Source organism: Orycteropus afer, unplaced genomic scaffold (assembly GCF_000298275.1).
Source record: "Orycteropus afer afer isolate SDZICR_OR568_19922 unplaced genomic scaffold, OryAfe1.0 scaffold00010, whole genome shotgun sequence".
Classification (NCBI taxonomy): domain Eukaryota; kingdom Metazoa; phylum Chordata; class Mammalia; order Tubulidentata; family Orycteropodidae; genus Orycteropus; species Orycteropus afer.
The window spans coordinates 11685192-11697328 of record NW_006921597.1 but is presented as its reverse complement, the minus strand read 5'-3'; the positions used below and the strand labels follow the sequence as shown (position 1 = coordinate 11697328).

At 39.3% G+C, this 12137-nt stretch overlaps 1 protein-coding gene across 1 annotated transcript in view; it reads right to left on the bottom strand.

Moving 5' to 3' along the window:
* The window catches only part of AMPD1 (adenosine monophosphate deaminase 1), a 27122-nt gene extending 15998 nt beyond the window's left edge, over positions 1 to 11124 (bottom strand). Inside the window, 5 exon segments of the mRNA XM_007948887.2 lie at positions 824 to 989; positions 3932 to 4097; positions 5667 to 5847; positions 9261 to 9272; positions 11025 to 11124. Of these exon segments, the coding sequence (XP_007947078.1) occupies positions 824 to 989; positions 3932 to 4097; positions 5667 to 5847; positions 9261 to 9272; positions 11025 to 11124 (625 nt within the window).
* Positions 11125 to 12137: the final 1013 nt, after the last annotated feature.

Here is a 12137-nt window from a genome sequence, read left to right as displayed (position 1 = left end):
ACTAAAATATAAAAAAGAATAGGTACTTTAGATTTATATAGACAGGAAGTAAAAAGTGAGGTATGTAAATGAAGCACTTTATCCAGAAGTTAGAGGAAGGCAGGAAATAATAGTATTTGAGCTGCCCCTTGAAGGATTAAGTAGGATTTGTATAGTTGGGTATATAGTGAATAAAGGATGAAGAGAACAGCATGAAACACAGGGAACAGCATGGCAACAGTGCAGGCACAAAGAAATGTCTGTCTATGTGGAGAACATGAATAGTTCCTGCCAGAACAAAGAGTATAAATGGTGGACAAGAAATGGCAAATGTTGAAATAGGTTGAGTGTGCAAATCCAAAAAAATGAATTAGTAAAGATGTAGTTAGGAGGCCAGATGGTGGTAGCTCTTGAATGCTGTGCCAAACACTTTGGATTTGGTTTTGTTAGTAATGGGGAGCAGTCAAGGATTTTTGTGAAGAGGGGGATATGCTTAGAGCTGTGTTTTAATAAGATAACTTGCACTAAAGTGAGGATGAACTGAAAAGAGAGTAAGATTGCAGTTTAGCAGACTAGATAAGAGGCCATTGCAGTAATCCAGACAAGGGGAGATATAGATTTAAGTTAGGGGAATTGGGAGATGGAGACGAGAGAAGAGATTTTGAGAGATACTGTACAGACACAATCAAATGATTGGACATGTGGGGCAGGGAGGAGGTTGGAGCCAAAGATGACGATGATTTTTTAGACTGGATTGTTTATAATGTAGGACATGTTCTATATTTAATATTTAGTAGTTAAACCTAAAGATATATTCTCTACATCCTATAAGAAAATAAATTACCTGGATAGAAGCTCTCATTTGTTACCCAAGGCTCACCATCAACTATCCGCAAGTACTTGGAAGGGGTTTTAGGGAACCTCTGAAACGACTTTTGCATGTATTTCTCCCGTATACATAATGCCCGATATAGACCTTTGCAAACCATTTCAAAATCTTCAACTGTAACCTGCCAAGAAAATTTCAGAATATCAGAGTTGAGCCTGTGAAAATCTGAGAAGTGGTTAAAGCTTCTCTTTGGCACTTCCCAGCTGTCCTATTTATTGCAGCCAGGCTGAACCTCACCCCACCTGGCACCCAATGTCTTTACCAGACCTGGCTACTTCCTAATTGACTTAGGCACTGAGTCTCCCTCCAGGGACAGGTCCTGTAATTTGCTAGCTCTTTCATCTCTATCAAAACTTACCTTTCATTGGGATCCACACTCAACACCCATGGAAACAGCAGTCAAGAAATCAAACAACATATTGCACTAGGCAAATCTGTTGCAAAAGATGTCTTTAAAGTGTTCAAAAGCAAAAAATGTCACTTTGAGGACTTGATGCGCCTGACTCAAGATATGGTATTTTTAACTGCCTCATATGCATGTGAAAGCTGGACAATGAGGAAGAACTGATGCCTTTGAATTATGGTGCTGGTGGAGAATTTTGAATATACCATGGTCTGCCAGAAGAACAAAAAAAATCTGTTTTGGAAGAAGTGCAGACAGAATTCTCCTTAGTAGCAAGGACAGTAAGACTTTGTCTCACATAATTTGGATATCTTATCAGGAGGGACCAGTCCCTGGAAAAGGATATCATGCTTGGTAAAGTAGAGGGTCAGTGAAAAAGAGGAAGACCCTCAGTGAGATGGATTGACACAGTGGCTGCAACAATGGGCTCAAACATAGCAATGATTGTGAGGATGGTGCAGGACTGGGCAGTGTTTGGTTCTGTATGCGCAGGGTCACTATGAGTCAGAACTGACTTGACTGCACCCAACAACAACAAGAAGCATTTTACTTATGGCTGGGTGGGGGAGGGGGGAAGTAGAGAGATTGTAGAATAAAATTTTATTAGAACTGTGGGAAATTTCCCAAACTGGCCTATTTCCCTGGCCCCTATCCCTGATCCTGGCTGAGCTAGGTGTATCTAAGTAGTTCTAGCTTGAAATCATCGAATACTCATTTTTTTCTCACTGGGATCAAGGTATACTTGTTCCCAATGGTTTGAGGTTCAGATATAGCTCCTAATCCGTTTAACTTTTTTCTAAAGACCCGTTTACTTTGGTGAAAAGAGTCTGACACACAGTGCTACACTGGGGGTCTGTTTCTAAGGACATGCTTGTTTCATTGCCACCTAGTGGGTCTATCATGAGATGGATTGACACATCGGCAGCAGCGATGGGCTCAAGTATAGCAAGAATCATGGAGCTGGCTCAGGACCGGGCGGTGTTTTGTTCTGCTGTGCATAGGGTCGCTATGAGTTGGAGACAACTCGACGGCACCTAACAACAACAACAGCAATAGTGGGTCTATCAGCAACTGAAGGGCAAGAGTGGATCTTATTCATGTTTATGTCCTTAAAAAGAAAAACCAAAAACCAAACTCACTGCCATCAAGTTGATCTGACTCATAGTGACCCCTCCTTGGGTTTCCAAGGCAGTATCTCTATGGAAGTAGATTGCCTAATCTTCCAAGGAGTGGCTGGTGGGTTTGAACTGCTAGCCTTCTGGTTAGCAGTCATATGCCTTAGGCACTATGCCACCAGCTTATGTCCTTAGCACTTACCAATACAGAGTAGTCCTCAATAAGGACTGATTAAATTGAATCAATTGTTTATCAAGGATCAATGGCCATGGGAACTTAGTCCTGCCATCTCTTTTACTTCTTTTTATTCATGTACAGACTAAATTCTGGGGAGTGTTATTCAGTTACATCTAACCAACAGATAACAGTGATATACTTAGTTCTTCAAAGTCTCCAGACCAAGCCCCCAGCTTTCTCATGAGGTCTCTGACTTCTGCATGCCTTGTCCTTTCTTAGTCTTCGTCCTTCCTACTCCTGTTTTCATTGCTACCAAACACATAGGTATCAAGTTTGTTTTCTAATTTTTATATATTTTTTGAACCCTGAAGATACCTCCAATTTCTAAACTTTGTTTCTCACGTACTTACTGAGTATTAAACATTTCCTTTCTACTATATAGCATCTAAAATCCCTGCTATTTGCAGAGCAGCCAATTTATTACACAGAAAATGAATAAACAAGAATGGTGTCCATTTCATTGTTTTGTCACTTTTAAGCAGTTAGGATTGATACTAAATGGGTCAGTTACATGAGAAGAGGGCCTGGTACTAGTCATTAAAACTATATTTGGAGCATTGACTGATGGCTAAACAGCAGCTTCACCAATATGATGCTGATTCTGCAAGTCGTTGTGGCAGAGATTTATGAATTGGCCAACTCTTTTGGACAGGGCAAGCAAGTCAGGTTGTTTGTGGCGTGAGTTTACTAGCCCTGGGGCATGCAAGAGTCTGTTCCAAGCAATAACCCACTGTGTAGGCATCTGCAGTGAAACTGGAGAGAATAGTCAGAAAGAAAACAATGCCTTGTTAGAATTTTCTAACCTCTTTTGCATCTTCCTTCTTTTTTTCTCTGATCTCCCCTCCCTTCTTTCTTCTCCCTTTCTTTCTACTGATTTGTTTTCTTCGATCAGTTCATGCTACCTGCAGCCCTTCTCTCTGTTCCGCATTTCATAGGGTCTTTCTTTACCCAAGAGCTCCCTGTGCCTGCCCGAGGCTCTTGTTCCTGCTTTGTGCTGCCATCAGTGAGACTAGATGACCTGCTGCTGTCTTTGACATTTTTTCAAAATCAGTCTACTGCATTCTGTAATGCATACATATTCTTCATGTGGCAGCAAATGAAACAAAGAAGGAGAAATTATGTTGGATGATAAAAGCAATATAGAAATGCAAGACGTGACGCATTAGAGTTGGAATGCAATAATGAAGTGTAACAAAGGACAGGTGAAGGAGTAACACTTTCCTCAACAGGGAGGAAGGGGAGAAGCTAGAACAGTCAAGCTGAGTGCCTTCCCAGCAGGTACATCTGAGGGGCAAGAGGAAACTCACCCCAGAGGCATAATCGCCTGTGATCTGCACTCTCTGGAAATCAGGCACACTCTGGTAGGTTGGAGATGAAGAAATGTAGTCATCAATGTGGGACAATTCAGTGGAAGATGTTTCACTTCGTGGAATGGACAAATTAACAGTCTTCCGCCCTTGGAAACGCTTTTTTCTGTGTTTGAAATTTTAAAATAAATGAATTTTATTTTCATCAAAAGTCCCATTGTGATAGATTTTCACTGTAGAATGTTATTTGAGGACAAAAAGTGAAAATTAAAATGTGGGCTAATGTCAGAAATAGGATCCAGCCATAGTGGAAGAAGATATTACTGAGGACACATGACAGTGTCCCCTTTTTCTTAATATACTTTAGAACAATGGGTCTTACAGGACCTGCTAGAAGACACTTAGCATGACATCATTCCTCACAGGCAGTCTTCTAGCAGAAAATGCAGTCTGGGTGCTGCAATAACCCAGGCTATATCAGTTACTACCTGTGCCATTTTTTGTGGCTATTCCTTAAACTCTCAATCTCCCAACCTGAAAAAGCTTCCATCTCCTCATGTCACAGGAAAAAAAAAAAAAAAAAGGCATAATCATACCTACCATATAGGATTTCTGTGAGATTTAATACTTAGAAAAGTACCTGGATCTTATAGATAGTTTAATCAGTATTGTTTCCTCAAATCAACAAGTATTTATTGTTTTCTACTTTGACATGAGTCCTAGGTTAAGTCCAGTGGGGGGTGCCAAAGAAGATGAAACATTGTTCTTTCCTTGAAAACATAAAGTCAAAAGAATGACAGCAGAATCATCTTTTCCTGAGGCTGGAGAAGGTGCTGTGAGGAGGGTGTTGCAAGTAAGTGGTCAATACCAGGGGGGCCCTGGTGATGCAATGCGTGGCTGCTAACTGAAAGGTCAGCAGTTCAAACCCAATACAGGTTTGAGGACTAACCTGTGACAGATAAAGATTCTTAGTTTGAATAAGGGAAAATAAAAAGACTTTGTGGAGAGGAGCCTATGAAGACTGCGTGAGGGAGGCAGTACGTATATGTGATAGGGCTTAGTATGGGAGGAGCCTGAGGGCAGAAATGGAGAGCTGTATCCTGGGGGCCAGGAGGAGGACGAACTGGCTGGCTGGGAGGATTCATGTCAGGGAACACAACACTAAGGTTGTCTACGGAAGGGGTTTGAAGATGAAGGACCTTGAGTTCCATTGTGTATAACTATTGTGTGTAAGATGAGTGTGTTCACAGCAGCCATCAGCCCACTTTAGAACAATTGTATAGGTATAGCCTCTTGCTCAGGAGGCTAGAGAGACTGTGACTAAGCGGAGATGTGGATAAGACTAGGAAGTCCACTCTTGTCTTATTTTTTTAGACTCTGGTACCTCTCAGCGTACATAATCAAAAAACCAAACTCATTGCCATCGAGTTGATCTGACTCATAGCGATCCCTCCTTGGGTTTCTGAGGCGGTATCTATGGAAGTAGATGGCCCAATCTTCCCTCTGAAGAGTGGCCTGTGGGTTTGAACCACCAGCCTTCTGGCTAGCAGTCAAATGCCTTAGCCCCTATGCCACCAGAGCTCCCATAGTGGGGGGGGGGGGAACATTTATAATCCTAGCAGAGTTCTTCCAGTGAGTTGAAACATCATTCAGGTAGACTGAATCATATCTGCCTGACGTTCCAACTCCTCATGTCAACTGTTCAAAACATCCCCCTTACTCACCACTTACTTACCTCTTGCCCACTGTGGCGCTGGACAGAGTTTCCTGCTGGAAAATGTGTGCTTGCATCTCACGGTGAGATATCGGGCAGATCTCATCCACGTCAAAGAGGGAAATCTCATGACGGCCTCCCTCATCTTTGACTTCAGAGGCAAACACTTTTTCAGCAAAGCTACGCAATGCCTCATCAATTTCTAAAGGAGGTTTTTGCATGTTAGTGTATAAACCCTTTCCCAAAAGTCATGTGAGCATTTCTGTTATGTGTAAGGTGCAATGCTAAGGACTGCACTGGGTGCATGGCACCCCTGCTCCATAGTATGGTCCCAGAGACATGATGGAGCTCAATGCCTGTTCTCCCTTTAGTAGTTCTTGTGTGTGTAGCTTGGAATTCTGCTCTCAGAAAGACAGGTGAGACTCTCACTGTACTTCTCAGGATGGTCCTAAAGATGGTCCTTAAAATGAGATTGGGCTCTGGCAGAACTAACATTTAATGGAAGACCACGTGTTTCTGGCAGGGCTATGTTTGATTTGATAGTAACCATGCAGCCCAGTTCTTCCCATTAGACTGATGGGATTTTCTGATGGCTTTAGAAGATGTGGATAGTGTTACTTGTCCCTGGAGCTTTTCTTCCTAGAGAGAACAAGTGATCTAAGTTGTTCTGAGAAATAAATATGTATTTTAGGATACATAGTGCATTTCTCTCACCTATCACAACCTTGTATTTTTTCAATCCAGACAACTTTGTGATATGTTGGTGTGTAGGGGCCAGGGAGTTACTAAAATTTACTACCTAGTAATGCTGGGAGTCCCATTTCTTGTGGACATGTGGCCTTCTATAATGAATGTTCATGAAAGTCGATTTTACTTTCATATGCCTTACTTTTCACATTCTTAAAATGAGGCATGGCATTAACTCAACAGTGAGTAACCCCAAACCCCTCAGGAGAAGTAAGAAACTAGTTTCAACATGTATAGTGATGATGGACATGCAGTCTCTGCTTTCTGTTAAGTTCCAACTTGTCCTCCAGATACCTAGTTGTTTACATCTGAATGGTCATTATCTCTGAATTCTAAAAGTCCCTGGTATCTCCAGAAAAGAGCAGGTAGCAATAATGAGAATGGCACATAGTTAGTTATTTGGTGCAACAGTAGATGGCAAACATTTCCCATAAGATGACAAAGCAAACTGCATGCAGAGAAAGATCCTCTTTCCCCATAGTGTCTATACAGATCTCCAAAAGGCCACATTTTCAATTCTAACTTAAGTAAGTGTAATATGCTCAAGTCTTTGCTCTGCACTTACCAACTCCTTCACCTTCTTCTGTCTCCATTTCCTTATGTGTAAAGTGGGAATTCTCATACCTACCTAACTTCACTCACAAGACTGTTGTGACTTCAAATGAGATAAAGTGGAAATGCTTTAAGAAAATAAAGCACCTAATTGAATTGAATAATATAATATGGTAGCTTTGGTCAACTAGACATTTCATATTTGGGGTTAGCTAGTTTTGGCCTATTAAGGAAATGATAAATGGTATGACTTTGTACCAAACCAAAACCAAACTCACTGCCATCAAGTCGATTCTGACTCCTAGCAACCACCATTGGGTTCCTGAGGTGGTAAGATTGCCCAGTCTCCCTTCCGTGGAGTAACTGGTGGGTTTGAACCACAAACCTTCTGGTTAGCAGTTAAATGCTACACCACCCCAAGCTGAGGCATATATTGGAAATGATAGCTATTGATTCATAACTTCACTATCACTAACAGCTAGGTCAACGAGTTTCATAGTTAATAGAGAATCCCACTGTGTTGGCTAAACTTCATGCGTCTGTTTGCCTCATTAAACGCAAGCAATTCCTGAAACTGAAAACCATCTTTGGATGTTGTGAGTAGTTCTTTGGCAAGCATCATGACTCACTAACAAACAAATGAAACATTAAGTAGATACTTTGAAAATTCCTTCCTCCACCCAAAGGTGAAAAGTTCCCCAGAAATAGTATCACTCCTCTCTAAGCATCACAAATAAGCACATGCACCTCAAGGATGAGTGGCAAGCAGAAGTTAGAAGAGGCTTCAGGCACAATGAAATGCAGATGGAAACAGGCCAGTTGGTTATGATGATGAGGATGAGGATGAGGATGAGGATGCAGCTGACTTGTTATGCTGAGCCCATGGCAATACAGCTGAAGGTCTCCAGAGGGATGATGTGGAAATGGATACCCAGTTTTTGCTTGAGATCTGCCTCTTCCAGAACAAGCATTCATTATCTGGGACTGCCCATATCCACTTCTTCCATATTTTTAAACATTATTGTTCTTACTAAGGTTGTATCTACCTAAACCACTATAAACAGTTGAAAAGTAAAAAGTCTACTCTCAAGAAATAGTTTACATGATGACCAACAATTACATGGTTGATATTTCCTTCCACTGCATCAACCAGTTGTTTTGACTTCATGCAGCCAAGGCTGAAATTTGACTCCTAATTCAAGAGCTCAGCCTTTCAAAAATAATTCAGGGAGTGGTAATGGTTATGGAAAGGAAAGACTGAGCTTGGGATTTCAACAGATGAGTAGATAAGACTGGATGACAATCTAAATTCATGGAGAAAAAAAAAGACCCCCTCAGGTTTGTGTAGATAATTTCTGAGTTCTTTTCTGAGTATGTTACTGTTTGAGATAATGGAGCATCCAGTGGAAATGCCTTGATGATAGGCTATCTACATTTGGATAGAGAATAGACAAAAGAGTAGGAACAAGAAGTAGAATGGTGAAGTGAAAGAGCATTGGAGTAGGAATCAGAAAAGGTGTAGTTGTCACTTGGGATGCCTTGGGCAAACCACATAATGAGTAGAAACCTCTGTTTTCATCATCATAAGAAGAGAGTGTTAATAATAATAATTCCAACTTGAGGGAATTGCTATAAAGATTAAATAATAAATACTTTTAAAACTACACAGTACTATCCAAAAGTTGAGGGTTATTATTATTAACAGAGGAAATGCAAGACTTTTCAGAAAAGAAATATCATGCTTGCTTCTTCACACAATACTTCTAGAAAAACATGCTTATTTCTCAGTGGTGCTTTATTGATTTATGGGGAAAGACAAGGTTGTAGGTCTTTAATATACCACATTCCATCTCACAAAGGAACTCAGAGGCAGACTTACATCAGTCAGCTAAAGGACAAGACTGATTTGTGATAAAGGGGAGCATACAAGAAAAGTTACAGTTTTCTTTCTAAAATAGGTTTCCATTTTATCTGGTCACAAAAATTCACAAAAAAATTTTTTGCACTAAAATTGAGAGTTAACCAAAGCCAAACTTAGTAAGTTCTTTTGGCTATTTATGTCAATGGAGAAGATTATTTTATTTTAATATATCAAATAAGTGTCCCATGAGGTTCTCTTTCAAAACTAGATTCTTTTGAAGTTTGCTATACTATGGAATATTTGTATCTATGGTCATTTTTAATCCTTGTTGACTTTTAGCAGTATCATTTAATAAACACCACTGGAAAATAACCATGCTTCTGAATTAGGGAACAGGATCAGTTATTTAATTGATAATTTGGCAAATGGCAGGAAAAATAATCCAAATTACTCACGTTTTTCTTCAGCTGTATGAAGTAAAATAAAATAAAATAAGTGAACAACTTTCAGAAATCATAGTGGCTATTAGTCAGTGCTTTGGAATGAAAATGTGTAGACTGTGCAAGAAAGAGGTGTCGTGGAATGCATTATAACAACTTCATTCTTCCAGTTTGTCTATAATTTGCCACCATCAGAAAACTCTGGGAATATACTCATGGTACATGTCTTCATTTTCTTTCATTTCTAATATGTCACTTTAACTATATGCTTATAATCTTAAAAAGGTCCTTTGTAAAATGTGATTTATAAAAAACAAACACACACCTCATGAAAAGGGATGGTAACAATCATACAGTGCTAGTAGCAGTCAAACTGTGACAGCTCATTTGGAAAACCATTTAGTAACACCTACTAACAGTCATTCCTAAGAATCTATCCTATGGAAATAATCCTTAAAAATAATTCTTAGAAAATCCTTAAAAATGGAAAAAGTTCTAAGGCAAAGATTATTGTCAAAGCATATTTATACTTACAAAAACTTGTAAACAACCTAAGGGTTTAGTTAAGAAATTTAGACTATTATACATTAGCCATTTAAAACGATGTTTAGGAAGAGTTTGGAATATTATGGTGAAATGATTAAATTATACAAAAATAAAAAGCAGACTATAAAATGAAAAAAAAAATGTTAATGACATGTATAATATAATCACAACAATGTTTAAAAACTCTTTAATTTTGCATAGAGAATACACTCAAAAGAAAAACACTAAATATTCTGAATGGGTATCCTTGGATGATGGGACTATGATAGTTTTGTGGTTACTACTACTTTCCTAAATTCCACACATTTTATAAATGAATGGTTATCACTTTTATTTTTCAGTGCAATTTCTCCCTATTTACTTCATGTGGAACGTGTATTGATTTTGTACTGGAAAAGACATAACTTCCTACTTTTTTTTATTACTCTGTGTACAAACCTGAACTGAGAATCATCAGATGTAAAATTTGGGTTACTATTCCCATCATGTTTATGATTTTCAGCTAATACTATAGCTAGAGACATTGTGTAGGACTCTTCTCAAAACTGTGGTAGCACAGATTTTGTTAGGCTAGCAGAAAAACCCATCCACTGCCATCAAGTGGATTCCAACTCATAGCAATGCTATAGGACAGAGTAGAACTGTCCTATAGGTTTCCAAGGCTGTAAATCTTTATGAAAGTAGAATGCTTCATCTCTCTCCTATGGAGCGACTAGTAGGTTCCAACTGCCAACTTTTGAGTTGGCTGATGAGTGCTTTAACCACTGCACCACCAGAGCTCCTTGTTGTTGTTGTTGTTGTTATGTGCCGTGGCGTCGGACCCGACTCATAGCGACCCCTCCTTGGGTTTCCGAGGCAGTATCACTACAGAAGTAGATTGCCGCATCTTCCTTCCGAGGAGTGGCTGGTGGGTTTGAACCACCAGCCTTCTGGTTAGCAGTCAAGAGTCTTAGGCACTACGCTACCAGAGCTCCCAGGACTAGTAATTAACTAATATCTCACACTGTTTTTTTTTTTTTTACTGGGTTCATCAAAGATGCTGATGTAATTTTAAAAAAAATCATGCCCCCCTCCAAAACCAAAAACAACAAAACCTTGAAAGTATCTGATTCTGAAATGTATTATTAAAGCTGTTATGAACCCTAAATAAAGATGATCACAGCTGCTAAGATAGTTAAAGAAGTGGTTGTATATGAAAACAGTTGAGCTTTCCAAACACTTTTGCACACTTACCTGGAAGTTTGAACAGAGGCATTGCTGCTGGGTTCCTTGGTTCTAGGAGAAGAGAAGGTGTGGATGGCTAACTGACACTGTAAAATATCCTGACATTCATTTTGTTATTTTGCTTTGCCCCTTGAAATCTGACCCTTTTCTAAAAGGGGAGAGATGAGCTCTGGACCTATTTGTAGCTTTAGGCAATTGACAATGGCGAACAGGTGAAGCCTATGTTTAGTCTCTACTCTGGGATTTTAGAAAAGAGGTCTGTCATGGGCCAGGCACTGCATTTCAGTTCTCTCTAAATCTTCTTACATATTGGATTCTTTTCAAGTGTAGTTTTCTTAAATGATTCGCCACCCTGGTGAAATATAATGGAGTTGTCTAGGTTTCTGAAAAGTCAAGATACTCAGTTTTATGACATGGGAACAGCTTAGTGAATACGCTGGTATATCCATTGAGCTCTGAACACACACACACACACACACACATATACTTTTAATTACAAATACCCTTGACTCAGTATAAATTCACTTGACAGAATTTATTTAATGAACTAAATAGAAAATTCATTTTAAGTCTTACAGACTCAATTGCTATCTAGAATGCTCAGTTATCCCTACTGTATATACTGTTAGAAGAATAATATTTTTCCTTTGTATAACATTCTATTCTATGTATAGCACATTATCTATTTTATCCTAATTACCACTTAAAAGGCAAATAGCACATTATTCTTGCTTTCCAAATGAAAAAACTGGGGCTCTGCAAAGTGTATTGCCCAAAGTCATTCTGTTCATAAATGGCAAAGCCAGCACTTTCCAGATCAAAATCCCATGCCCTTTTCGTGATAACATGCAGTTTCAGTTATAATTAATATATGATAATTACTGTTAGGTAAGAAAGTATTTTGTTAAGCTCAGCAGAATTTATACATTGTAACATTTTATCCTGAGAATAGTAGGCACCTGCTTGGAACTTCAGAGTAGGAACAGAATGGTGAACATAGGCTGAATACTCTTTTTACTACTAAATATTTCCTGAGCCCTGGTGGCACAGTGGCTAAGTGCTTGGTTGGCAACCAAAAATCTGGAGGTTCAAACCCACCCACTACACTGAGCAGGAGAAAGC